Source organism: Coturnix japonica, chromosome 1 (assembly GCF_054131305.1).
Source record: "Coturnix japonica strain WE chromosome 1, WE-NBRP24, whole genome shotgun sequence".
NCBI lineage: Eukaryota > Metazoa > Chordata > Aves > Galliformes > Phasianidae > Coturnix > Coturnix japonica.
The window spans coordinates 79,799,476-79,826,881 of NC_140663.1; the positions used below are offsets into that span (position 1 = coordinate 79,799,476).

Consider the following 27,406-nt stretch of genomic DNA (forward strand, 5'->3'; position numbering starts at 1 on the left):
CTCAGGTGGGTTTTTATTCTCACTAGTAGGTACAGGATGCCTATATAATCCCTTTCAATGACCATTTATGAGCTTTCATAATCTTGTTTTCCCTGCAAGAAAAAGAATTGACACAATTTAAGGTAGTAAGTTTTCAAATTTTGATTATTTGGAAAACACTGGAGGAAAAAGAAAAAAAAAAAAAGGGCCAGTAAATAAATGATAGGTTTAAATTCTCTTATGAGATATCTGGCACTAGACTCGTCTTCTTAATTACTTTTACAGACCCCATAGAAAATAATGACTGCAGCATAACAATCGCTGATCTAATGCTGTATCTGAAGGCAGAGACCTCTGGATAGGATAATAATACTAGCCAGCAAAGACGATGAGAGAAGTCAAAGTGTTTGTAGTGTTAAGCACAAACTGTTTAACTTTGAGATGACTTTTACAGTCTTGGTCCTGAAATGCTGCAAGTGGTGAACTTAGATTTAAAATGTATTTGTTATTTTGGTGACGTCAGTCAAGGCAATCTGGGATGGGCAAAGATACAGAGAAATAATTATTTGGAAGTACAAGCAGATGTTGCTGTAGCTTCTCAAGGAAATTTCTTACGTAAAAAGACAGTTAAAAAACAAAACAGAGATTTCTGTATTGAAAACAACGTAATACTTCAGCTGGTGTTTCTCCAGCTTTTTTTGTTGTATGACTTGTTGTCTTAGGGATAAGGCTATTTCAGTAGTAAATGCCTGAGTTGTATTGATAGAGGAGGGTCTTCCAGAACACTTAAAAAATGGTTTGCAAAACAAGCAATAGCAGGTTGCTTACAGACACTGGTAAGAGGCTCCAGGGAGACCTCATTGAGGCCTTCCAGTATTCGAAAGGAGCATATAAACAGGAGGGGGAATGGCTGTTTACATGGGTGGATAGTGATAGGATGAAGGGAAATGGTTTTAAACTGAGGCAGGGGAGGTTTAGGTTTGATATTAGTAGGAAGCTTTTCACACAGAGGGTGGTGACGCACTGGAACAGGTTGCCCAAGGAGGCTGTGGATGCCCCATCCCTGCAGGCATTCAAGGCCAGGCTGGATGTGGCTCTGGGCAGCCTGGTCTGCTGGTTGGTGACCCTGCACATAGCAGAGGGTTGGAACTGGATGAGCATTGTGGTCCTTTTCAACCCAGGCCATTCTATGATTCTATGATGTGGGAGTGTTTTTAGTTTGTTACTAAGTCAAGATAAAATGTATCTTTAACATTCAACAATGCCTAAGTGATCTGTGAGCCCACAAACTGGTGATGATTTTTATTTACTAAGAACACATTTATTTATTTATTTATTTTAAAAGTTCTTCCGGTGTTTTTTAGGTTTCTGTAACAGATTGCCTGTCATGTTGTGTGCCAGAGATTTGCTTTCAGTATCTATTGAAATAGTCTTGTCTGGTGTACATGTATATTTGAAGTGAAGGCAGGAGGAAGGAGGCCAGTGCACTACCAACAGAGACCGGTGTTTGTGGGAACTGACCGGTGTGCTTTCAAAACCAAATCACAGCTTGAATAGCGAAGAATAAACATTTCTCTCTGCTATATAATCTCTTCTGCAAAGCAGAGGTAGGAAATGGTTTCTGTGAAATAGTTATGATAAACCTGGGATAGGATATGGCCTGGAGAGCTCTCTGTCTCTGGTGGACTCCCATTGCTATGATGAATGATGCTGCACGAGTGTTGGTTTGGGAATATCTTTTTGCTTCTCTTTGAAGTTGTGTTCTCGCCTGTGTTTTAGCCTTGCCTGCTGATTTGCCTACGTGCCACCTCCAGAACAGCGCTCTTGTGGTACTTGTGGATTCTGAGTTCTGGTAATCACTAAATATGCGGAGATGAGTGTGTAAGTTACCTTTCTAGTTCTGATATAATTCTGGCTTCAAGCTACCTGTGTTTCCTTAGTGAGGAAGCAGTTGTATATCATTTTAGTGCTTATCGTTTACCGAAAAGAATAGTTAATCTCTCCTGGGATGGAAGCCAGTATCTCAGTACCTGCAAAGTAAAGCAGGTAGCTGCCCAGCTACATGTATGTTAGCGCAGAAATGGCATTGAGATTAAGGTAGCTGGGGCCTGGCTCCTGCTCTGTACTTATTCAGGTTGTGAAAGTAAAAGCAAGGCATTAGGTGGCAGGCTGAGGGCTGGAAGTCAGATTCCGGGTGCTAGATGATGATCGGTTACATCTGCTCCTTTGTGTTTGCAAGTTATGGGCTAGCTGTTCTTGCTTGCTGAAGGGAACTGGATTTACAGTTCAGAGTATAGGAAACAGTTCAAAACGGACAGAAAGTAAACAAAACGCAGCGAATTCGAAGTAAAAGCAACACAAAACGAGCAGTCGTTAAATGCTTTGTTAAAAGTCGCTGCGTTTCGTGCTCCTCCCCTCTGGAATGGGATCTCCCAGATGCGCATTAAAGGTGTATCGCAGGCTCCTGCGCCGAGCAGATGAGGAAGTAGAGGAAAAACACTGTAAAGAACGAACTGCCCGGCCGTCCCGCTTCCCTTTTCCCCTCTCCCGTCAGCAGCAGCGCAGAGGCCTTAAGGCAGGGCTTTAAACGACTGCGGCTTCCCTCTGCCAGCCCGTATCCTCGGCCGGCACCCACCGAGCCGTTCGGCTCCTCCGTTTCCACGCGTGTTTCCGCAGCGCCGTGGCGAGGCGCTCCCCGGGGCCGGCGGACGGCGGTGTGACGTGCCCCGGGCTGGCACGCTGCGAGGCCGCGCCGTCTGCCCGTGCTGCCACAAGGGAGCACGGAGCGAACGAGCCCGGGCTGCGCTCCGCCCCGCCGGCGCTGCTGAGGTCAGCTTCCTGCTGCTCGCCTGCCTCCCGACGCCGCTTCTCCTCCCTGAAAGAGTGCGAGATTTGCCCGAGTCTGAAGCTGGTTTGGACGGGTGGCTGCCCGGCCGGGCAGGCGGCGGAGCGGCGATAGCGCGGCGTTGCGTAGCGGCCGTGGGCAGCATGGTAGGAGGGATGCCGCGCTGCACGGCGAGACCTGTGACCTGGCGGACGCGGGAGGTGAGTGCCAGTTCTACCGTGTGTGTGTCCGGGGCTCTTAAATCCGAAGCCCACCCGAGCTCGGTAACAGGAAACCAGCAGCAATGTCGCTGTGCTCCCCGGTGAGATGCTGCTGCTACCGCTGCTCCCACTGACGGCGTAACAGAGTACGCTCAGGAAGTGATGGGCTTCCCTGCAGCAAAGGACTGTGGTCAATAAAAGTTTATAGTGTGTAAATTTGTTTTTCTTTTGCTGAAAAGCGTTGATAAGTATGGCACAAATATAGCTGTAAAGGACGGATGATGAAGGTAAAGTTCACTCTTGATGACTTACGGTAGACAAATGCTCAGGATCTTTCACAACCTTCAGATAGGTTGAACAGTGCCGGAAAGGGACTTTGCAGTGATTGAATTATGTCTGTAGATCCAGAATAACGTGATAAACAGGAAGGGATAAAACCAATCATGTAGTGTATGGAAATAAAAAGTACAGGTAGGATGAACAAAAAGCTGCTGAGCATCCCTTAGAATGGAGGCCAGGCTGTCTGTGAGAAGATACGTTGCTTGGAAAATAACTCGGCTAAAGTAAAAGGGTGAGTCATGTAGAAAATGATTTCAGACCATATTAATACTTTTTCCCTATTTTATTTTATTTTATTTTATTTTATTTTATTTTATTTTATTTTTATTTTTTATTTTTTTTTCTTTAAGTTGTGAAGAATATAACTGCCTGAGATTTATTAACCAACTTTTAGCTTTCTAAACAGGTGAGTTGGTTCCCTGTGTGTCTTCTAATGGAGCTCTAAAATCTATAGCAGGTGGTAGTTTGCTCTTCATTTTTGCACTGTCGCACCCTTTGTTTGCCATCTTTTTGTTACAGCACTCTAACAGTCAGATTTGTGGGACCATTTTGTTCCTTCTGACAGAGGTGCCGTGGGTGGTTTTGCAGTAGATGCTTTGTAAGAAGCTGGGTGCTACCAAGTGCAGCTGGGGTAGGTCAGCCAGCTGTTGGGTGCTGCTTTCACAGGTCTCACTGCTCCTCAGGTGACAATAGGAAGAAGTGAAGTGTCCTGTGGAGGATGTGATGTGGCCCAAGTTCTGAGGCCTGGCCAGCATTGCTTGTGCTCTTGATCCAGTGCGTACCTCTGGAATGTCTGTTTTCTGTGACATGGGGTTTACTTCATTGGTTATGTTTTGAAATGAATCAAATGTGGTCTTTCATCAGGACAAGGAGGAATATATTTTGCTGGAATACTATTGGACCAGGTTTGTGCCATGAAGGTATCAGCTTATGTAAAACAGTCTACATTTATTGTCCAGTCAGTGGCCACCTCTGGGGGTGTTGGGGAGGAACATTACAGGAAGTAATGATAAAAAATTCCAGTCATGTGTGGCCCTGTATCTTCTGTTTGCTTTCAGGCGCCAGGGATGCTACACTCCATGATGCTTCCTGAAAATCCATTGCTTCTAAACCTTCTTGCTATGGACTTTAGCTCAAGAAATTAACCCTGCGTGATGTCATAGCTTGGAGAGATGGCACTGTGGTTAATGATACCTTATGCTCTGGTTGTGTCAGTATGTTAGAAAGATGGTGTGATTTCATAGTTCAGAATATCAGTATGGTTAAACCACTGAGGTTTTCAAATGGTCCAGGTACCCAATTTTTACTTGCCAGAGTTACCTCCTTTTTACTCATGCTTTGCCAGGCATGTCAAGCATCAAGCCCAGCTGCTGTTGGACTGCAGTGCTGTTTCACTCAGTTTGTCCTTACTGTCAGAACTGCAATTCTAATGCATGGGAAGCTGCTGTAAAAATTCAGCCTGTTTCAGCGGAGCCATGGGCTCCTACCAGTGGTTCTAAATCTTGTGCCTATTAATGATTTGGCAGCCTTTGCCCACAAGTGGGATCATGTTGTTTTCTACCTCTATTGCATTTTGGCAAGCTTGTGTTCTGTTTAGCTTGTGGTCACTAGTTACTTTATTTTGGGGTGCACTGAAGCATCATGGGGGTGTTCTATCTGTAAGTTTGGTCCTTTCTTGTCAGAGAGATTGAAGGGATAATGAGAAGCTCTCTCTGTTTGTAGTTATGAAGAAAGGGTTATATCTTCAGAGTTTTTTCACTTTCAGTTCACTACGTGTGTAATGCTGACTCCATCTTCAACACAGATTGAAGATGCAGTGAATAGTCTGAACTACAGCTCCCCGGTGAAGAAGTGAATTAAACAAACTTGACAGAGGTAATAGTGAAATACCACATCTGAATGGCTGCACCGTTAGGAAAAGAAACAGTCCTGGCTCAGCTGCTTGCACCCTACCCCATGTTGTCATGCTGGTGTTCCTGCGCTTGTGTGTAATGCACTGGAATGGAGAACTGACTGTGGCATTTTGCAGCTTAACTTCTGTCCACCGAAGATTGAACAAACCACAGTGGAAGCAAGACAAGGTCAGGGCTGCTTCTGCCTACAGAGTAGGCTTAAGCTGACTTCAGTGTTTGTCACTCAGGAGGCTTAAGTGCGTGCAGATAAAATGCAAGAAAGGAGGTATCCCTTAGAAATTGGCTACTACTGTCAATGTGTACTTTGTTTGTTAAGCTGGGGATGTGTGTGCATCTTTTAAATGTGATTTTTGCGGCCAGGATAGTTTCCAGTCTAGATAGCATCAGCTAGTCACTGATGGAGATGATAGCATGTCTCAGTTGTGATGCTGTTTTATATTACTCCCTATCCTGAAGTAGGTGCTGCCTTGCATAGCTTTCCTCAGTGTCACCCAACTTAATACTGTGTGCTATGCTATACTCAAATAAATCATGTTGGATTCTGGTGAGCGTGTTGATTGGTGAATTTAACAAGGTTGCTTAGTCTGGATGCAGAATATCAGTTTCTGAGAGATTCAGGTGCTATTAAGTCCAGAGTGCCCAGGGTTGCTGCGAGATGCTCATGCAATGGGTTACTCTGAGGCTTTGACAAGTGGTAGGGTGTATTGAAAAGAGAAGGTGGTTTCTCCTGTGTTGGCCTGTGAGAAGAGTATCTATCTATGGCTGGTACTTTAATGTTGTGTTTGTTTGTTTTTGAATAGCTGGATGATTATTGTTGCCTGCATTTGATTTGTGGAGTTCAGGAAGTGTTTGTTAGTGACTTTCAAGCTTTTGTTATAGGTGTTAAGGGCTGGGAAAAAAACAAACAAACAAACAAAAAAAAGCCACGCACGCAAAAAAACAGGTATTTCTATGGGAATTCCCTGGAGCTGCATTTTGGCTGGGATAGTGGAATGTTACATCTCAAGATCCTGTTTTGAGATTCACTAGTGTGGGCTCTTGGGTTTATTCAGAGCCTTGTTACCCTCTGCAAGACTCCGTGCAAGCAGAGGAGTCCACGCTCACAGATTTGGACAGGGCATTAAAGGTCTGATGTTTGCTTTGGTTGGAAGTTGCTCCCAGTAGAATCGAGAGTTGAAACTATCATCTCTATTCTTTCATGTGCACCAAAATCTAGAGTGCCTGGTACTTAAGGGTGTGATGCACGCGCACCTTTATTGGGGTGCTGCAAATGCCTGTCTTTGCTGGTGTGGAGATGGGGTTGCCCTCCGTAGGGCAGTAACAAGTGGCATTGCTGACACTGTAGTGCTGGTATCAGTGCAGGCAAAGGGTGCTGGCAGCAGCCTGCTCTATCGGCAGGACTGGCCTCCAGCCTGCTGCACTCGGCTGCTGTGGGATGTAGTCCATCTTCCTGATGGCCAGCTAAGCTGAGGGGAAACCCTGTTAGCATCTGAGAGAGGGTTTTAGGATGTGAAAACTGATTATGAAGAAAATGACTATTTATCTCTTCCTTCCAATAGTCACCCCAAACAATTCTGCCAGAACCATCATATGCATTTCTAACTACATTGAGCTCCATCAACTGCGGAGCAGAGACACTCAAAATGGATCCCTCCCATTTCATCTGTTACATAGTTATTCCAATATGAAGTGTATTTTTTTATCACACGGGGAGGTTAAAATGTTTTCAAATTGAAGTGGTATCTTTATGCTGATGTTCAAGTGAAACATTTGTTTCCCAAACTAGCAATTCAAAAGTGAAACTGTTCGTAAGAGAAGTGAAAATAATTTAATTGAGTTTTCCTGTTCCCAGCTGGCAACAAGAACGCATGTTTTTAAAGTGATGGTAATGTAGCTAAGTGTTCCACGCTCTGCTATACTACTTTTTTCTTGTAACTGTTGATGCCCCTTGCAGCTTGTTGATACATGAGGAAACTGGGCAATAGAAAAGGTGTGTAGATGCCTAGGAGTTGCTCAGGTGCAAATGCAGACAAGTTCCATCACAGCCTGTGTGAACTGACAGCTATCTCAGTCACCAGTACTACTTCCTGTGTTGGTGGAACTCGTTCAAGAAGTAGATTCTGGTTATTCAGGGCCAAAAGACAGTTACTTGGGTTTAAGCTGTTTTCTGCTGCTTTAAGGTTGCAAGAAGGCAGCCAGGCTCCATTTGAAAATCAATTTTTGTGCTATTGTATTATTATTATTATTAGCAATACATCTGAGATTATCACTATTCTTTTGTTGTCCTTTGTTTATATTTCAAGTGGGTAAGGCTGTGGTAGAGACTTTTAGAGTGATGCTGGGCTTCTACTGAATGTCCTTTAGAGTCTTTAATGGTTTCCACTAAGCTCTGTTAATTCTCAGTCTCTACCTGGAAAAGTCTGCTGCAGGAATGACATCTCCTGCTAGACGAATGCCTGCTAAGATGAGACATGCAAATTGCTGCATCGGTGAAGCAGTGGTTAGGCAGAGGAGAAAGAGCTGAGTTTTCAGAGACAGTGAGAGTATTTAAAATTTTACTATTAATTTGCAGTGTTTCTTCTGATTAAACTTCCTGCAGCATGGATTGACAAATTCATGTAACTCCTCTGCTGTGATCGTCTTTTAGAGGTATTTCAGCTTGTGCTGCATGTCAACAAGCTGAGGAATGGCACCAGGTCAGTGCCCTTTGAGAACAACATCTGATAACTGATATCATTCAGGTGATTTCTGCTGGGTAACCAAGGCACAAAGAGAGCTCATCTTGAGATGCTTAGGCTTCAGCCAGTAATGTGTTTGTCTTAAGATTGCCAGCCTTCTTGAATCATACTTGGAAAGAATACTGGAAATTTATGTCATCTCTATAAGAGGAATATAGTATATTTGGTATGTGCAACATCCCTGAGTAGGGTGACAGCTACTCTGCTAACCAGAGCTCCAAGGTGGTCTGCGGTAGGACTTTCAAGAAGGACTGCATCCTTCCTTTGGAGTAATCAACATAAGAAACCTTTCATCAAATAGAAGTCTGCCAACCCAGGTGCTTGCAGTTGTATCCAAATGCAGCCATGTTCTGGCTAATCTTTGAATTAAGAAATAGAAGTGCCAGAAAGATCTTCACACTTCAGTTTCCATATATGAAGGAAGGTAGATACTTGGAAAGTGGCTTTTGTATTACTTCTGCAATTTGTCTTTTTATTCTAGTGTTACATTTCCACATGGCTACTTTGCAAGCCAACCTGCTGTGTTGGTGTTTAAAACTTGAAAAAGTTTATATGTATACACAAAAACATGGATACACATAAAATTATGTGTGCATTTATTGTGTAGAAGTAGGACAAAGTGGGCTTGAATTACTTTCACTGCTTCTCACTGATCTTCAGTAGAACTGCAGTGAAGTCGCAGTTCTGCTGCAGAATTGCTTTCTAGCTTCCAGGCATTACCATAACTCAGCCCCAGAGCGACGAGTGGCAAGAGGCAGCTCTTGGTGATTTCATACCTTTCAGCCAAAAATGTACCTGTCTCCTCCAAGACCCGCTGCATGTAGTGATCTGACCAACACTCTATTTGTCAGACCAGTGAACAGGTGAGATGGAGGTGCTGTCTGTGGGGATCAGAAGGAGGCTGAGTTAAACACTGGCTTTAAACATTGCCTCTCTGCTGTTTGCTCTGAAGGAAACTTCCTTCAACCCTGACAAGAACAACAAGGCCTATTTTTCTTGTTCACCTGTTGGTATAGTTGTGATACCGCTGTTATCTCCTGTCAGCTGCAGTTTGAAATAGAGCTTCTTCACCGTACCATACTGATGATTTGCACTTTTATAGGTCTTTTCACTTGTACTACCAAATGATTTAAAGGACTGATGAAGAAAACTAGGTGACACCTTTCCGACTGAGGTGGCTGGGACAGATGGAGTCTGCACATCACAAAGAGACTGAGTATGAACTTTAGGGAGCCCTCCGCCTTGTCCAGGAGAGAGATGAAGAAGCTCTAGTTCCTGATTTCTTTGTCAGGGCTGCTGCAGAGAGTGAGCTGTAATGCAGCAAATGTAAAGATTGTGTGGCAGTGTTAGAAGATGGCATGAAGGGTATTCAACACAGGTTGTTCACTGCACTAGATTAATCTCTGAGCAAGAGGGCAAGCATTTACATTAAAAGGTTGTAAATGGCAAACTTCAGTCTTGCTCTGTTTTCTCTGAAGGAACAGTGGCAATGCTTTCTTCCAGAGCCTGCAATGTTATTGTTGCAGCTAAGTGATTTCCAGAAACAAGAAGAAATTTAAGATTTTGATCACGTGCCCATGATTCTGTCACAGGGCAGATGGCAAAGATAAGTGTGGAATAACAAAGATGAATAGGAGGCCTGGTTTGTTTCAAGCAAAAATGTTTCTCTGGAAAGCAATATGGATGTGCAATATGGATGTCCACTTTTTATTTCTTCTTTTATTGTTTGATATGTATGTTGCGGTTAACACTGCTGTTCATCTGAAGAAGTAATATTGGAGGTTTTCTAATAAAACTAGTGCCTTAAATTTCTGGCACTTGCCTAACGGGAGAGGTGAGAATTGAGAAGGCGTTACAAACTTTCATGGAGGTTAATAATCAGGTTTTTATGGGTTTTTAATACTATTTATGTTTTATTTGTGCATTTATGGTTTGAGTCAGCTTTGTGCACTACTTGTGGGCAGCTCTTCTATGATGGATGCCTTCCTTAGTCACTTCAGTGTTTTGCCCAAACGAGTGCAATGGATGTGAGGCAGGGTAGGGGTCAGAGCTGGGGAAGGTGAGTTAGCATTCTGTTCTCCTGCTTTACTTGTCACTCAGTGGTCAAGGCCACTACTTAAATTGGTGCTCCACATCTGTAGCTGAACTAGTTAGAAAATCGCTTTACCCTGCACTATTTGTTTGTCTGGTGAAGGACAGTGAGCTACATACTGGTTGGAAACGATACTGACACGTCTACTGTTCCCAGGAGTATTTATGAAGCAAAGAACCTAAGTCTGGCCTTGAGGTTGATCATGAGGCATGTAATTGACAGCGATGGGGCAGAAGGCACATTAGCACAGAACACAGGGAAAATGAGTGCTGGGGACAGGTTGCTGCCACACACCTGTGCATCATGTTGAAGCCCCACCAGCGGATTGCAGTGTCTTTAGGGGCTCAGAAATGAAGGCCCGAGCTCAGGGCTTGGGGAGGCTGCAGGAATTGCTCCCGGCCACTAGATGCCTCCTTCGGCCCGCTGCTGGGGCTGCAGGAGGGGCTCGCTCCGCCTGGGCCGAGTGAGGTGTGCCGGGATGGAGGGGCCCTGCATCTCTAAGCTGCAAGAAGTATTGAAGTGGTGTTGGGTTTTTGTTTGTTTTTTAAAGTTAGAGCTGAAGTAGGTACCGTCAGAAATTGCAAGATTTGTGAGGTTTGCTGTTCAGTACTTTGGCAAAGGTCCAGGACCTCATTGCAAACCATCATTTTCTTGCAACAGAACCATTTTGTATCTTCCAGATGGATGGATGAGAAAGGGGGGGAAGGGAAAAAAAGAGAAGAGGGGAAAAAAAAAAAGGAGGATCAAACTGAGTGTGGAAATTCAGGCCCAGGCAGAATTTCCACAATCTCCCTTCGTATTTCCCTGCATGCTCAGAGAGGCCACTCACCCTGCACTGCCTGGATTAAATAATCTTCCTGTCATTTAAAGACAGCATCCCTCAGGCTTCAGTTCCATAAATATGTTTTGCCAATGTTTGTAGTAAGCAAATAGTTGTTTTTTCCCCACTCCCTTCCCAGCCCAGCCTAGTCAAGATGAGGGGAAATGGCCTTAAATTGTGAGAGGGTAGATTTAAAAAAAATTCTTTACTGTGAGGGTGGTGAGATACTGGAACAGGTTGCCCAGAGAGTTTGTGAATGCCACCTCCCTGAAGGTATTCAAGGCGAGGCTGGATGGGGATTTGAATTGAGCAGCCTGGTCTAGTGGGAAGTGTCCGTGCCTATAGCAGGTGGGTTGGAACTAGCTAGATTTTAAAGGCCCTTTCCAAACCATCCTATGATTTTTCAAACTAATTAGATGATGAGGTGGTATGGCTGTTGCTCAATGTGCTTCTCTCATAGCCATTTTTGTTTCTGAGGTGTAACAGTGAATTACTTGCCATTAAATATCACAAGATCCTGTTGCAAAGTACATGTGGGATAAACAGTAATGTGGATAAGTGGTTATTTATTTTTCCCAAATAGTTTTTGCCAGCCAAGAATACAGTTGAGGTGAGACTGAACCACATTTCGATTTATGAAGACTTAATATTTTCTTTAAAGTTGTTTGCAGCTGTGAGAACTGCAGTGTTCACTGTAAAGATAGTGCTAGTCCTAGAGGAAACTGGCCACCAAAATATCAATTCCTTCATCTCTATAATTAAATTTATGCGATATGAGTGAGCCTTCTTTAGCAGGGGAGCCTGACTTCACAATTTCCAGAAGTCCCCTCCAGTCTCTGTAATTCTGTGAATTCAGTTCCTTAATGTTTTACATCCAGCAAAAGAAATAAAATTGTTAAATAATTATGCTGCACTGTGTTAATATCAGACTAGTAAAACTGAAAAAAAATAGGTTAAAAAAACCTTGTAATTCTTTAGTTCCCGTTAACTTCTCACTCCTGAATGTTTTATTGTTGGATTATCACTACTTTTCCTGGTGCTGTCAGTGATCTTTTTGGGTATGAATAGAAGGCAGAGTGTAGTATGGAAGATAGTGAGGTGAATGAGATGAATTGGGAATTTAATATGCTTGAGCTAATGTGGCAGTAAAATGACATGAGCAGCTTAATTTTGTTTAGAGCTGTGTAAAGGGAGAGGCATTCACGCGTGTATGTGTGTGCCATGCATATCTCCCATATCTCCTCCTTTGAATTCCCCCCAGCCCAGGATGATGTGCAGAGATGTGCACAGGTTATCAGCTTCCAGGGCATCTGGCCTTTCAGGAGTGAGCCAGGCTGCCGCGGCCCACAGCACTGGTGACAGCGGTGTGTTGTACTAGACGTCCACTGCCAAGCAGGGGAGCTGAGTCAGTCTGCAGCACTGAGAGCAGGGAGGAAAAGCTGCCTTCCTCTTGCAGTCCTTGAGCTGGCAGCCTGCTGCGAGCTTACCTCTCCTCCCTCCTTCCTCATTTGTCAATGGGTACACGCTGACAGAATAGCCAGGCATTTTGTGGTATTTCTTTTGTTAAACTCTGAGTGTGGTAAATCTTCAACCTTCAACCGGCATACTTTAGAAGCAGGTACTGCAAGTAATGTGATGTAAGGCCTTGTTATGCAAAGACCAGGGGAAGCAAGCGCTGAGAATATCATTAACTGGCTCAGCTCTGTCAACTGTGTTGTGTTCACTAGAAACAAGACCAAGGAGAATAACTTCCCTTAAACTTCTCACTTTGAATAAAGGGGAGAATGTTAAGACTGTTGTGCAGAAATTTGACTTGTACGAGTTACTGGATTTGGGACTGAGTAAAATTTTGACTATTTCCTATATGCTTCCAATAGTGTTCCTCTCATTTATTATGAGATTTAATTATAAGCTTGAAATCCACTTGGAGGCATTCTTCGTGAATGGTCTAGTAGAAGTTTGCCAAACTCATTTATGTATTGTATTAGATTACTGTTAGCTGAGTGCATCTTGAAGCAAAATCTTTTAAAACTTTTAATTGAAACACCCAACAAACACTGTTGTATTCATGCTTTCACCTTGTATTTTGTGAAGTTCTGTAACTGCATGGCAACAATCTTAACTGCAGGTATCATTGCATTAATGCTTTCATGAAGTTTCTGACAACTGGAGCCTTTCCCAGTGTCAGATTTGGAAGCCAGGTTTCATTCCCCAGTGTTAGTGTTGACACAGGTCTGAGTTGAGTAATTTTAGCATTTGTTCTGAAGTGCATATGCTCTTTGATGCGCATCCAGAAAATTGTTTTGGTGTGGGTGGGATGTATATTGTACATGGGCATGAGGGTTATGAGGGTTCCCTCTAGGATTAGATTTCCTCATTCTCCCAAAGCTGCTTTAAGATGAATGCTTTTTTTTGTACTGCTGAGAATTGGATTTGGCATAAAAGCCTGTCCTAGTGCGTTGTGTACGATCTGCCTAGACAACCAAGGCTACATCAGAAGTCCACCCTGACTGCACTTCTTCCACCTTCTTCACCCTTCCTGGCCTTCAGAATGGGAATCATAGAATCATTGAATGGTTGTGTTAAAAAGGACCACAAAGAGCATCTAGTTTCAACTCCCCTGCTATGTGCAGGGTCACCAACCAGCAGACCAGGCTGCCCAGAGCCACATCCAGCCTGGCCTTGAATTCCTCCAGGGATGGGGCATCCAGAGCCTCCTTGGGCAACCTGTTCCAGTGCTTCACCACTCTGAGTTAAAAACTTCCTCCTAAAAAAAAAAAAAAAAAAAAAAAAAACAAACCCAAAATCTTCCGGAGAAACTTGCTGAAAAAGTGCTGGAATATTTAACTAGCTGCTGTTAGTACTGATACCTCATTTTCTGATGGCAGTGGTGCTAATTCCACTGGTTTATTGAGAAATCCTTTGAAGTAATTCATAATCTCAGTCTGGCTCCATCCCAACATAGCATTTCCAGGTCATTTGCTACTAAACAGTCTGTTTATGGGCTGTGCCAGTGCATCTTGCTGGACAAGATGAGTCATGCTTGTGCAGTGAGGAGCAGAATGAAGTTTCTGACAAAGGTTGTTTCCCCAGCTGGGACTTCAGCAGCATCTCCACATACGATAGTTCTGGAGACCTCTGAGGAATTCCTCACACTGCCAGGTTAGCAGCCAGCAGACTTTCAAGCTCAGACGTTGTGGCAGCAGGTGAAAGTTGTAAGTGTAGTTTCCAGGGGGATGGACAGTATGCAGCAGGGCTCTTGCGGCCTCCACTGTGGAAGTGGAGTCCTGATGGCAGCTGGATGATGCATGTTCCGAATTCTGCAATCCTTTTTGTTTCTTTCCCTCTCAAATGAAAAGCAAAGCAGACTTCAAATATAGTACTCGATGCTTATTTGAGTATAACAGACATCACATAGGTGATAATCAGAATTGATCTCAGAGTAGTTTTGTGTATCAAATGCTTTGTTTAAAGTTGGTAGAAATCGACAATGCTTCAGTTTCAAACATAACGTAAGGCAAATCCCATAAATGTGGGTGCACAAACCTAATAAGTGTTACTCATTTAAAAGTGGATTCAAAATGAATAACTTTTTGGTGTACAAGAATTCTGCAGTTGCCCTTGGTATTCTGTCGACTGGGTTTATTTCTAGAATGGTTATTAAGTACTGAATACAGTATTCTTTATGTTGTTAGTGTATTTTTTTTCACAACTGCTGAATCTTATTCTTAAGGCCTTACAGATCTGTCAGTAAAAGAGTTAACAATGTAGTCACTGTTACAGGAGAAACAACTACACTTAGTTATACTATGTTGGAGACTCAGAGTGCCTTTTGTTTTGTTTTTCCTCACAGACGTGGCAGATCAGCCATAGTGAGGAAATGCAACTGAAAGCTTGAACAACTGTCTTGATTCCCCTTTCTCTTGTATATTTGTAAGGACTGGGACTGCAGGTTTGAGCGTTTTGTTTAGAAAGCACAAAAACTGGCAGTCTCCTTGTTTGTTTTTTTCCTTGACAGTCTTAAAATTGACATTTTTGGTAAAAATGTTTAAGTAATAGCTAGATATGTGACCTTCCCCTCCAACCCCCTCCTCCACCTCTGCAAAAACTGTTTCAGTTCACCACTCTGATAAGGTCTATAGCTGAATGATGACATGGCTTTAGGGAATAAAGGAGTATACCGTGCTGTTCAGCAAATACAGTCTGCAAACACAGGTTAATGGTTTACTACGCTTAAGTCTGGAAACCATCATATAGTAATTACAGCTAATTATGAGACGATACAAGTGCATTGACATGTGGTGTCCTGGGAACACACTGTACCTTCAAAATGTGCTGCTGGGAAAAGGATTCAAATACTACTGCGCTGTCTTAGGACATAAATACTATTCTTCAGAATAACATAAATAATCATATAGCAAAGCCTGGCATTAGCACTCAGGACTATCTACTTAAGTGAAAGGTTGATATAAGTATCTCTGAAGAAAGATTAGTCAATTCCCGCTTTAAGGGGATGCCCAGATGTACAATAAATTATTGCTGCTTCTTGGCTGAGGAGCAATGCATAGAGCAAAGGCAGTTTCTTGTAATGCATTTTGGAACTCTCCAGGAGCTTGTTCATAGCACACTCTGTTTTGGCTCTGTGTTGAGTATGTGCCACAGTGCAAATGTATCAAATGGTTTGTGCTGCTTTCTTATGACTCCCATTCTTGGTAGCCTCTGTGAAATCAGAATTTTTATAGTCAGTTTTTCCTGCTTTTCTGCCTTCAAATGAGAGGCTGTGGTACAAGGAAGAACTGGCTTCCCAATATTTTTTTTGCAGGACTAAATGAATCTGTTCTTCATCCTGTTGTATTTATCCGTTTTATTACACATATTGTACCTTCTACTGAAAGTCAGATTCTGCAAATGAATCTCAGCTCTTATGGCTAGCGTTTCTTCACAGTTCATCTCACCAGCGTTTCACAAGGTCAACAGGAGCAGAGCAACAGATGAGGGTTCAAAGGCTATGGCTCTTAAAGCTTCATCTTGAGAACATTTACATTTAGGCACAACTTTGTTGACCTCAGAGATTACCTGTATACTTGAAACTGAGCACAGATGTAAATGCTTACAAGTTGGCTAGAACAGAACTGGAAGGTGAGCTAGAAACTTAGCTGTGGAGTATAGAGCTTATTTTCCTGCTCTCATGCTATGGACTGGCCAGTTGGGTAAATTGTCTGGCCTCGACTACTGCCCTAAAAGGATAGGTGTCTTCTGAGGTCCTCTGTCGTGTCTTCCAGGCTGAGGGAGCTGCTCAGGTGGCAGTCAAGGCCTCTTTTGGGCCACAGAATCCATCCTGAGTAGCAGGTAGAACTCAAGGCCGGGTTTAGGCCATGGAATCCATTCACGGTAGCTTAACTTTATGTCATAGCGTTGGAATCTTTACAGAACAGGCAATATTGCAGTCAAGACACTGCTTCATAGTTCAAAAAGTAGTATTTCTTGCACTTATTAGAAGTACAATACTTAGTGTCATCCAGCCACTGCATGAGTCTCCCAGGTCAATTGCGTTTATACTGATAAGTTTCCTGGGGATGCTCATGGCGTTCGAAGACATAGAAAGGAAGAGATGCAGGACTGTTGGATGACAGCAGTTCAGTTGCTCTGTGTGTGGTGTGAACTGGAAAGTAAAAACACTGTCTTGAGCCTTGCTTCAGTTCTGTCAGCCTTCAGTTTGGTTAATAGCGTAGTTTAAGAAACAGCTCCGTGGTATCTGTAAATGCCTTTTAGGAGCAGGGATGAAAGTACTCATATTGTTGTTTTCTGTGATAGTAGGCATTTGGAATACCTGGCTTCTTGCAAGCAAAGCTTCTCTTGATTTACTGTGAGATTATGCTTCAATCCCAGCACACCTGCTTTTTGTTGTACTCAAATTTATGTGGGGGCTGCCTTGAAAACCGAGCTATTGTTATATTGTCTGCATTGGCCTAAAGATAAAGGAAATGGTTGAAAATGTAGGTGAAGGTGCACTTGGATGAAAACAATCAGCAATCACAGAGCATGGGGAATCAATACATTTGTTGCAAGTTTATGCAGTCTTTGCATGAAACTTAGTGCCATGGAGTAGTTCTGATTCAGTACTGTTGAGATGAAACAGGAAAAACAACTTGGATTTTTTTAAGCTTGGGAAAAGAAGGCTTTGTTATAAATCTGTTGTCTTTTAAAACAGATCTTTGTGGATTGTGGTCATACTTGGAATATTTTTATTTCCTTAATTAAAATGCAGTGCCTCTTGTTTTGAGACTAAATTGGACTGAAGAGAGTTTGCGAAAAAGGCGGTTTTGCTGAGATTCCCTACTTTCCTTGAGGTTATTTTGGATCAGAAATGAAGTTCAGGTGCTATTATTCAGTAAAGACCATTGAGCCAGTCGGAGTTCCTATACTATTATATGTTTGGAAAATGATAATTTTCTTTTCCTGCCGTTTACCTTGATTATAACTTTTCTATACATAGGTTTTTCCTGCTGCTATCTGTGCATAGCTACTGATTTTAAAAGAAAGATTGATGTAGGGTATGCATGCTGTCTTTAAACATACACAACAATATGGGTCAATATATAACACAGGGAAAACAAGTCCCGTCTAAGAATATTATTCCTCCAGTTTCTGTTTGGAACATGTTTCTTTGCTTTTCCAGATTCTCACAGTGCTTAGCATTTAAGTTTTTCATGTGTTTTTTATTGTTGTTTTTCCTACTTTATGGCTGCTGTGAGATGGCTGTCCAATAAAAATAGAGGGTAACTTTTAAGGCAAAGTTTCTAAGATTATATTTACTTTTACACACATGGAAATAGGAGACTAGAAAGCTCTTGATTGATACTGGAACAGCATGTCAAGGCAAAACATTTTCTTAAAGCTAAATTGCAGTTGTGTGTATATATATATTTACTATCTGGGCCTATCATTTAGACTATCTTTTACAATTTGGTTGATCATATGGGTTGAAATTAGAAGCAGTCAATCTAGCTGAGGAAATCTGTTTTTCAGTATCAGAGTATTTTGCCACATTACGTTTTGTTGAATGAGTGTTATTCTACTCTTTTCTTTTTTTGGTACTTTCTTTTTTGTCATTGGTTGTCATTCAGCATTTAGTAGTATTATGTAGAATTAAGAAAAAATAGTCACTTGTTCTCACTGTGCTGTTCTTCAGTCTTTCATAAGAGACCTCTAATTTTTTAATGCTGAATTCTTTCAGTTGACTTCAAAGCAAAACAATGGGTAAAGATTTTATCATTAATTTTCTTTCTTTCTTTCTGTTATGAGGACATATTCACTCTTTCCCAATTTATTTGAGGTGTTAAAAGAGAACTGAATAGGGATAAGGATCCTATTGAGCTGAACATGGCACAAATGAGCCCCATAAGATGAACTGTCCTCCCAAGCTCTAGTTGTTTGCATGTGTGGTTATTTTGGCATAGCAAATGTCTCAGTAGTTATTACAGACATAGGAATTTTGCAGCAGTTCTGCACACCTGTCATTCTAGCAAAGCACCTCTACAAAACTAGAAATAAGTCTTGAGAGTTTTTGGCTTGTAGACTTTGTTATGAAGAATGCCAGAAAAAATGAACACCTAAGGAATTGCATTAAATTTGATTTTATCATACTAAAAAGGCTCGTTGGGCCGTAGGTTATGTGTAGGATTTCTCCAACTAATAGACTGAGTGCAGAAGCTCAAGGAATGATAGGAATTTTCTTTGTTTGTCCTCTGGTAAATTCAGCTTGGGATGTCAAAGTTAATCGGGTGATTCCTGGGGTTAAAAGTGAGTCTGGGGCCTGATTCTGTCTCTGCTGTCCTTTTATGCTGGGGTGGGATAAAGGGAAATGGGTCACATGCATGGAAACTGGACTTGTAGACAGAACCTGGTGGGTACGTTTGGTGACACAGAGCTGAAGTTATGGTCTGTTCGCTTACATTTCTGTCAGCTCCACTATAGTAATGGAGCTGATAAAACTCCTGTTGTTAACCTCCCATCAGTGCTCCCTTTATCTGTCGAGCCAGAAAATGATCGTTTTTTTGTAGCTACTTTTAGGAGTGTGTATTTAGAGAAAACACATTTACTCCTAATGCAATTTCATGCGTTTCTACTTTATCCATTTGTGTACTGAATAGCAAACCAGCAGCACAGTTTTAATTTGGGACGGCCCCATACAAATACACGTACTTAAAGAAATCCAGATGAGAATTTGAAATGAGTGTTGTTCAGAGTAATAAAGTAGTATGAATGTTTGACTGTGGTGACACTGAAATATCCCTACCTAGTACCATTGGCAGAATAAATGACATATCAGTGTACTGTTTTTTATAGCACACAGGTTGCTGGTGCATGTGAGAAGACTGAACAATTTAGGTAGAAAAAGAAGAAGAAAAGTAGAAGCTCCGTAGAAGTGTAACAAATTTAGCAACTTTAATTTCCATCTTTTGTAAAGTCTCTTTTTTTGTTCAGGTGCTGTGTGAGTAGATATATATAACAAATAACGTATAATAATTTTACGTACATATTTATATATTGAATAATAAATAAGAAGAGGCTTGAAACTCCTGCCCCCCACACAAACTGTCTGCTGCTGAAATTATAGAAGTGAAATCTGAGCCCTTCCTAGTCAACACTAGGAAGTTTTTCTGCGAATACCTTTGTGCTTCTGCCAGACTCAGACCAGGAAGCTTGCCTTGTGCACAGTGCTTAAGCAGGAAAATCCAAGGGTTTCTTTGTCATCCTTTGATGCGCACCGATCCTCCTTCCCCAGCAGATGAGGGCAGTTCCAGCTGCCTTGGTAACTTTGTCATGTATGGATCAGGATGCAATGAAGAGAACCTGGTTTGTAAAGTGCTGTTCCAGCTTCATCCTAAACTTGGAGTGCTGGAGTGTGCAACCGAACCCTCTCGTTCAAGTGGAGGGTCTATCCCAACTATTTAAAAATAAACTAAGCAGCAGAAGAAAAATAGCCAGGAACAGTGGTCACTTACTGCTGCGTACCTCTTTAGCAAAGTTAGGGGTGGATGTTATTTTCAATTTTGTGGATTTCAGCTCCCATCCATTCGACTTATAAAGTGAAGGAAAGCAGAAACCACCAGATTTAGAGTTTGCAACATGCTAAAGGAGCGATTACACAACCTTAACTTTCCATGGCTGTGCGTCTGAGTGTTGCGTAGGGGCCATGATGTGGAGGTCTGAGACCACTTCTCCAAGTGCTATACAACTAGCTATGAAGCTATCTGCTCAGACAAGGAGGGTAGGGGTGTTCTTGCTTTTGCTCTCAGGGCATTTCTGCAAGCATCCAGTAGAGGTTTAATGTTCTTAGCCTTAACCTATCACATGGAGATGATAAATGTTTACTTCTGCAATACACAGTTCTAATCAGGCAAGAGTATTTCCTTTTCTCCTCTTGATTCAACCTGAAACAAAACATATAGGTGCTTTGAAAATGCACTTCCTCTGATTTCCTTTTTTTGGTGTTTGAATTTGCATTTTACCCTTTATATCGTAGAAAAGAACAGTTTCCCTACTTATGTTTTGATTTGGCTTTTAATTTTTCACTCATCTGTGGAGTGTGTCTTATCCCAAGTGTGTCTTCCATCAGTGGTCAGTATATCTCTAGGCCTTCCTTCCTAAGGTATTTTGTTTACCTTCCTCTAACACACTTCAGGACTTTCACAGTGCCCAAGAAATCCAAGGCAGACTGGTTTAATCAGATGAGATTTATTGGACTCCCTGTGATAACTTAGCTCAATGATGGGAGTAAAACCTTTCATACTTTTTTTGTCTGTCCCACTTTACCATGAAAGCAGGAAACATCCACATACATATCTTTTAATTCAAAGGAGAAAAAAAAAAGATATTACTTTAAAATCACATAGTTTGCATATTTTAGGCGCTAGAGGGCAGACTTTACCTTTGTGTATAAATTAATAACTGCAAACTAAAGTAATTAGCTGTAAAGCTATAGAAATAAATGCCCAGTGCAAATAAACATTGTGATGCATGTGTTTTGTTTTAATAAAGCAAATTGGGAAATAACTTTTTACTTTAGTTAAAGATGTTTCATTAAGGATTTCATTGTTGTTGTGTGTTCTGAATTGCTTCAGCGCTTTGAAATTTGCTGACTGATTTCAGTAGAAATAACATGGCAGGATTGGTAGGCAGGCTCATTCCCTTCTGTCTCCCTTTTTGTAAATAAATTACCTCATAGAAACTGTGCCTGTGCATATGTTCTGTGCTCACAGATAATTGGGTAAATTGCATTTTCCTTTCAGATAACTAACAAGAATATTGTAGGCAAAAATCAGTCACCTGGTATTTGGGCCTAAGATGGCCATTTCTGCATTGCATCTGTATAATTCTTTACCTTTTGTGAAGTTTGAATATGATTCTGCCACGCAAATGGGAAGCATTTTGCAGTGAGGTAAGAGATGGCAGGCACCAGCAGAACATAATGCCTCTTGCTTGTCCTAGCTACTCTTTCCCTTTATTAATTTCTCAATAGCAGGTATGTTTAAAAAATATATAGCAAGGCAGTTGATTCACTCAGTGCCGTCTTGTGGATATTAAAAATGACTGATTTGTTGCTTGTTATCTCAGATTTTACAAATGGCAGAAGAATATCTGGGATGTGCCTGTGACATAGGAGAAGGCTTGTGTTGCAATGTTGTTAGAGAAAGCAGCAGTGTGATTAGTTCATAGAGACATGGAAGATGCTGATACCTGGCATAAGAATGCCAGTGGGGAAGGAGGGGTTATCAGCTGGCTGTGATAAAATTCCTTTCCATACAGAAGAATGCATGAAAAACATTCTTCAGAGGGATGTTGCTATTAACACCTCCTTTCATGGATTTCATAGTATCTAACGACTGTTTTAAAGATTCAGCTCTCAAATTAGTTGATTTAAATAATTCCTGACTGTAAGTAAAACCTAATTGACTGAGTTTTTATAAAAGCTTGCACATGCAGGTTCCTGAGGCTTCAGAATTAGTCCCTAAATTAAACAATTCATAATGACTTGTATCTGTCTTCCTAAAGTTGTTGACTCGGTCCCATTTTACCCGGCATCTCCCATGGTCCTAAGACATTCTTTCTTTAAAGTGCTATTTTCTGCTTGCCTTTGTAATAGTATGGGCAGACATTAAGCATTTTTATAGATGAGAGCAATGACACCAAATGGACCTTTTCTCATTTCTTTTTTTTTTTTCCCTCCGTGCACATTTTTTATTGTACCTTCTCATTTTCAGCTGCTCTGTTACTAAGAATGGTAAACATCCCTCTGAGACAAGAGCAATGACCTCAATTATGCAGAAACATACCACTCCATTTGGCAAAACCTAGTGCGAGTGGCAACGTTCTGCAGAGCCCAAGTGAAGGGCACGTACCTTGTTCCCTCCTAAGATTTAAATGCTGCGGGATCTCTTCCTTCTGTTGCAAAGCACTTTCAACAACCTCTCTGTTCTGTCTTTGTTTCTTAGTTGAATTGCAGCTTCGGCAAATAGACACTTAAACTTGTGTGATTTGTTTATAGCGAAAGGGCTAAAATGTGAGATGGATTACAATTAAGAATATACTCAATTGAAGATGTTTTCTCACCTCTTCCTACTTCCAAAGGTGTTACTAATTTACAATGGTGGGTAAAACACCTCACGTGTAAATTACAATGTTCAGAGGTGATACTGTGCCTTCTAGACCGCTGCATTGTGCTCGGCTGCAAAGAGCTGCTGCCCCCTTCACATGTTGGTTGAGGAGGCTGTCTGTTGCGAGACTTAGCACAAAGATACCTTCGCTAAGACTAATAGACACTTGTATTTCAACTTGTCTATTCTAGATCTCTTTGTCTCCATGTCTCTCTTTTTTTCTCACTTTGTGGTTTCCCAGACTGCTTAACTCCTACTTTTTGGATGATCATACTCACTTGCCTTGCTCCGAGTGCCTTCTTTGCAGCTGTGAGACACTGATCAGAGGCATCCCTCCTCCTTATTGAGGATTTTGCTTTAATGTTTTACTCAGTTTCTTTTTCTAGTTTTTGGAGTGTTTCTAAAGAATGATGAAACTTAGGTGAGTCATAACTGAAAATGTAAGAACGGTTACTTTACTCAATCATTTAATGAACTTTTAAGAAATGGTGCCCTGGGAAGCAAGTAATATCATTACACTTGGATGTTCTGTATTATCAGGTGATTAATCTTCATTTGCACTAAACATTTTGGACTCTAGGTACATTTTTTTTTTCAGTGCTCAGTGTGTTAGACTATATATTGCACTGACGATCTACAGCTGCTCATGATGGGTGCCTTCTGGGGGGTTCTTGGAAAATGAGACATTTGGCTAAATGAAATGAAAATTTGCCTGATTCTGGATGGCAGAGTTATCTGCTTATAGGACCCAGAAGCTTTTTACTGAGCTGTAAGGTATGGTATATGGAATAGAAAGTATATATCAGGTGCTACGTATAGTATAAAAGTGATAGTGTTGCTTTAGACTGGGAGTAGGACATTAAAAATAAGATTAGATGTGCTGGAATTATATTAGACCCGAAGGTATCAGTCTGTGAAATGTTACCTGTGATGGCCCTTAAACAGCAGAGTGCTTGGGTTCGTTCACTGGAAATTAGTGCGAGCTTTGCTTATATTTGCCATCTGTACCCTGGGGATCCAGGAAGGAAACACTTAACAAAGATTCCCAAATGGCAGGAACAGTTAAGGCAGCATAAAGAATTTCATTATTATTATTGCCGTCAGAGGAATGAAATGTACTGCTGTCCCATCATCTACTTCCCCTGCTCGGATGTATTCTCTGTCTCCTACACTCCTCACAACGGTCTCCCCAGGTCCATGGGATGCTGGGAGCTGTTAGTGCAAGAGTTGGTCATTGCCAACCTGATCTGATTGGGGGCGGTTGTTGATAGGCTTCGTGTATCATGCCCACCCACACGCTTGGCTGCTGCCAAGGCTTCCTGCAGCATCTCCTTGCTAGATGGGCTGTGGTTCAGTTCTTGTGCACAGGTATCTTCCTGGTCTCAGTAACCTTCACTGCCTTTGTGTAGGGACTTGTTTCCTGGTTCGTGGGTAAGCTGGCAGCTGTTGCTGTTCTGTCTCAGAAGTTGCTGCACAGCAATAGCAATACGTGTGGTGATTATGCAGCTCTACTCTGCCCCATCTACAGGCAGGCATGTACACTGTCAGCCACCTCTTTCCTCTCCTGAATGATCCCGTGTCACTGGGAGCAGCTCCCATAGACAGGCTTGAAAAAGACTGGCAAGGCAAAGAGGTTGGTTCCTTTAGTTGAGAGCTGCCTGAAAAAGCCTGGGAGCACACACAAAGAAATACCACTTTACTTTCAATTATCTTTTCAAAGCCATGGGGTTAAACTTGTACAGGCTATATAGATATTTGTGTGAAGGAACATCTGCTCATATGGATAGCATTTGAAATAACTGTGCTTTATACTAAGCTTCATTTTAATTTGCAATCTTGTTCTGTGGCTCATTTATTTTGAATAAAATCTCAATTAACCTATAAAAGGTATGATTTTCCTTTAGAAATGGGTTGTGATATTATCCGACCAGCCAATTGGTTGTTTACTCAGTTGATTCAAAATGGAAGGATGTGGAGAAGGTAGCTTCTTTGAAACCCGGCACCACATAGAGGCTGGGTTTATTTCTCCCTCTCTTCACGTAGCATTGAACAAATAGTAACAACCTGTCCTATTTCTGATGAGTGTGTGGGCATGTTCTTTTTCTTTTCAGCCTCTGAGAATTAAAGTCTGTTGGGAGCTGGGACCTTGGGAAGTGATAGAGAAGAGCACTTTTCACAGCCCTGGCTTGTATTGCCCTCAGTTTCATTTTTTCAGTATGTTTTTGAGTGGATAAGCCCCCAGCAGGTTGGGGTAGGATTGCGTTTTCTGATTTGTGTGATTCTAACTCATAGGCAGGATCGAAGCAGATGACAGTATTAGCTAGGATAGCTATCAGACCTGTAGCTTCATGTGAGCCTTTGCTAATTCAGTGGTTGGTTATTGTTTAGTTTGGCTTTCTGCATCGGAGACGTGTAAGCAGCTGTTACTATTCAAGGGCTGTGTTAGACTAAGGGCTATATTGAGTGAGTCCTTGGTAAAGATATATATGCTGTATAAATCACTCTGAAAAAGCTTTGTGGTAGGGAATGATGTCCATTTCATGAGTGGGTCCTGCTGAGGTAGAAAAAGAAGTTGAGCCACTACCATAAAGCTGTTCTGAGCATTAAGGATGTATGTGCTGGTGTACATAGTTTCTGTTAGCTTGATGCTGTTTCTCAAACTTGATGCCTTCAGCAGGAGAAAGTATTTGAAGTGTTAGCAGGAGCGCTCATCACTTCATGCAGATCAGCCATGTAAATGGTGGCCTGATGACTGTTGAGTGCGGGCATTCTGTTTTCTTCATCTGTTACGTCTCCAAGTTGCGTCTCCATGGTACTTCTGTTGTCTGTCAAGGCGTTGGCTTTCAGGGTCCCTGGGGGGCTGTTACGTCCATGCCTCCAGGTTGGGACAGACAACACTGACCTGCACCTCTTCCAGGGTCTTTGTACTGATGAGACTGTCACGTCTTCACTAGAAACAGCCTCTTCTAGACAGAAGGGGGCATTTGTTTTTTCTTTCTAGCTGCTGTTGGTTCTAGCAGTGGTTGCTTTCCTCCAGCAGTCCTGAACGACAGAAGGTGGGTAAACTTTATTCATCACAAACTAATGGTAATTGTTTATGGAGCTTAGGGTGTGTGAGTTGACAGTTTGTAGCAGGTTAGAGCCTGTGGCTTCAAAGTAGGTAAGGAGATGGAAGACTGGATGTTGTGACATCTAATTCTCTCTCGCTGTTCAGAAAGGTGTATACTTCCCCATTTTCCTCTAACTTGAATAATAATTATATCTTAAACATGGTCTTAGGTAAGCCAGAACTGCACTGCCTTATTCATGCAGAGGTTGAGAAGTTTGGTGTGAGCACTGAGATCAGGCCTGTCTTTGTTTTCTTTTGGCTTTGTACAGCAGCTTTATTGGATTAGGATATGCTAGATAACCAGAATCTGGCTAGCACCTGACTGTGTATCTGAGCCTTTTAAGACTGTGTTTAACAAGTGAGTTGGGTGATGTTACTGAATTGACCCAAATACTGTGTGTAGTCAGGGAGGCCTTTGAGATGTGGACGCCTAGTGGGTGTTGAGGTTTGATGGCATGAACCTTGCTAGATGTCACTTCTCTAGGCTGTGTTTCAGCAAAGAAAAATGTTAACCATTTTTAATTCATTTTAATCATTGATTTGATTCATTTTAATCTATGGTCTGGTGCTTCTGGGAGTAGTGTTGTTGCTGTGGTAAGGTAAAATAGATAAACTTCGCAAATCTCATTGATTTTTCTCCATGTAAAGTTCCTTTCATTTAACTTTCCTAAGCCAAAAAAAGTGCCTGACCTGGCTTTTTGTGTGATCAGCTACACAGCTCAGCTATTCAAACCGTGGCAACTTAGTACTGCTTCTAAGCTCACAGATCTGTTAAACCCAAATAAGGTGGTGAACTCTCTGAATGCTTTATTTTATGATGCTTCAGCTTTGTGGTATCTTTTATCAGAAGTATATCTGGGTGTTTTATTTTTTGCGGCACGTTGGCTGGCACGTATGTCTTGAATGTAAATCCCATCATTCAATTTTGTTCCCTTGACGTCCCATGGACTTGCCGATGTTTAGGAACCTGACTCAGCTAACTGAACATAATGGTTATTTGACTGAAATAAAAACTGGAAGCATCTCAGTTGGTTTTAATTTACTAATTTGTGAGTTCCTGTGTGAATAAAGGCTTATTCTTGTTCATGTAATGTAAATTCCATAGTCTAAACAAGGAAGACATGTTAAAAGCCTATCTGCTGATATGAATGTCTGTACTTGCTTATCAGAAGTTATGTGACTCAGGTAATCTTGAGAAAGCAAAATGTCAAGTACTGAACACTTGCTGGGTGATGTAACTGGCTTTTACGTTGTTGTGGAGCTTTCTTGTCACTGAGCTCTAGCAGACTGCTGCATAAGTGATCTGCCGAGATGCATTTTGCCAGATATTAATGTCATGAATTATCTAAAGTGATTCATAATTGAGAAGAGTCTTTCTACAGGAAAAAAAAAAAAGAAAAAGAAAAAACCCACAAAAACAAACAAACAAAAACCACCACTCTTTTCAGGCTCTTGTAAATGTGTTTACGTAAAATGAATTTCACAGAATTACAAAACCTGGAAGTTGTACATGTCAAAGTGGATCTCAGCTATTTCAATTTAGACATAATTTCACTATGCACGTAATGCAACAGGAAAATTCTATTTTTTGCCAAATTATATCTTGTTTACTTTCTTCAGTGAGACCGTTTTAAAACGATCTCCGAGTTGTTGTATGTCTTTACTGCTTAAAGCAGGAAGTACTATGTTACAGCTCTATCAGCAGAAACTG

At 41.6% G+C, this 27,406-nt stretch overlaps 1 protein-coding gene across 25 annotated transcripts in view; it reads left to right on the forward strand.

Moving 5' to 3' along the window:
- BBX (BBX high mobility group box domain containing) overlaps positions 1-27,406 on the forward strand; it is a 125,500-nt gene that overhangs the window by 31,751 nt on the left and 66,343 nt on the right. For 6 of the 25 annotated variants that reach the window (XM_015877925.3, XM_085546257.1, XM_085546168.1 and 3 more), the window contains exon 1: positions 2,455-3,024. The exons of the other annotated variants lie outside the window; for them this stretch is intronic. In XM_015877925.3, the coding sequence (XP_015733411.1) occupies positions 2,968-3,024 (57 nt within the window). In that variant the 5' untranslated portion in view covers positions 2,455-2,967. Of the gene's footprint in view, positions 1-2,454; positions 3,025-27,406 lie in introns of those variants that run through there. 25 annotated transcript variants of the gene reach the window in all.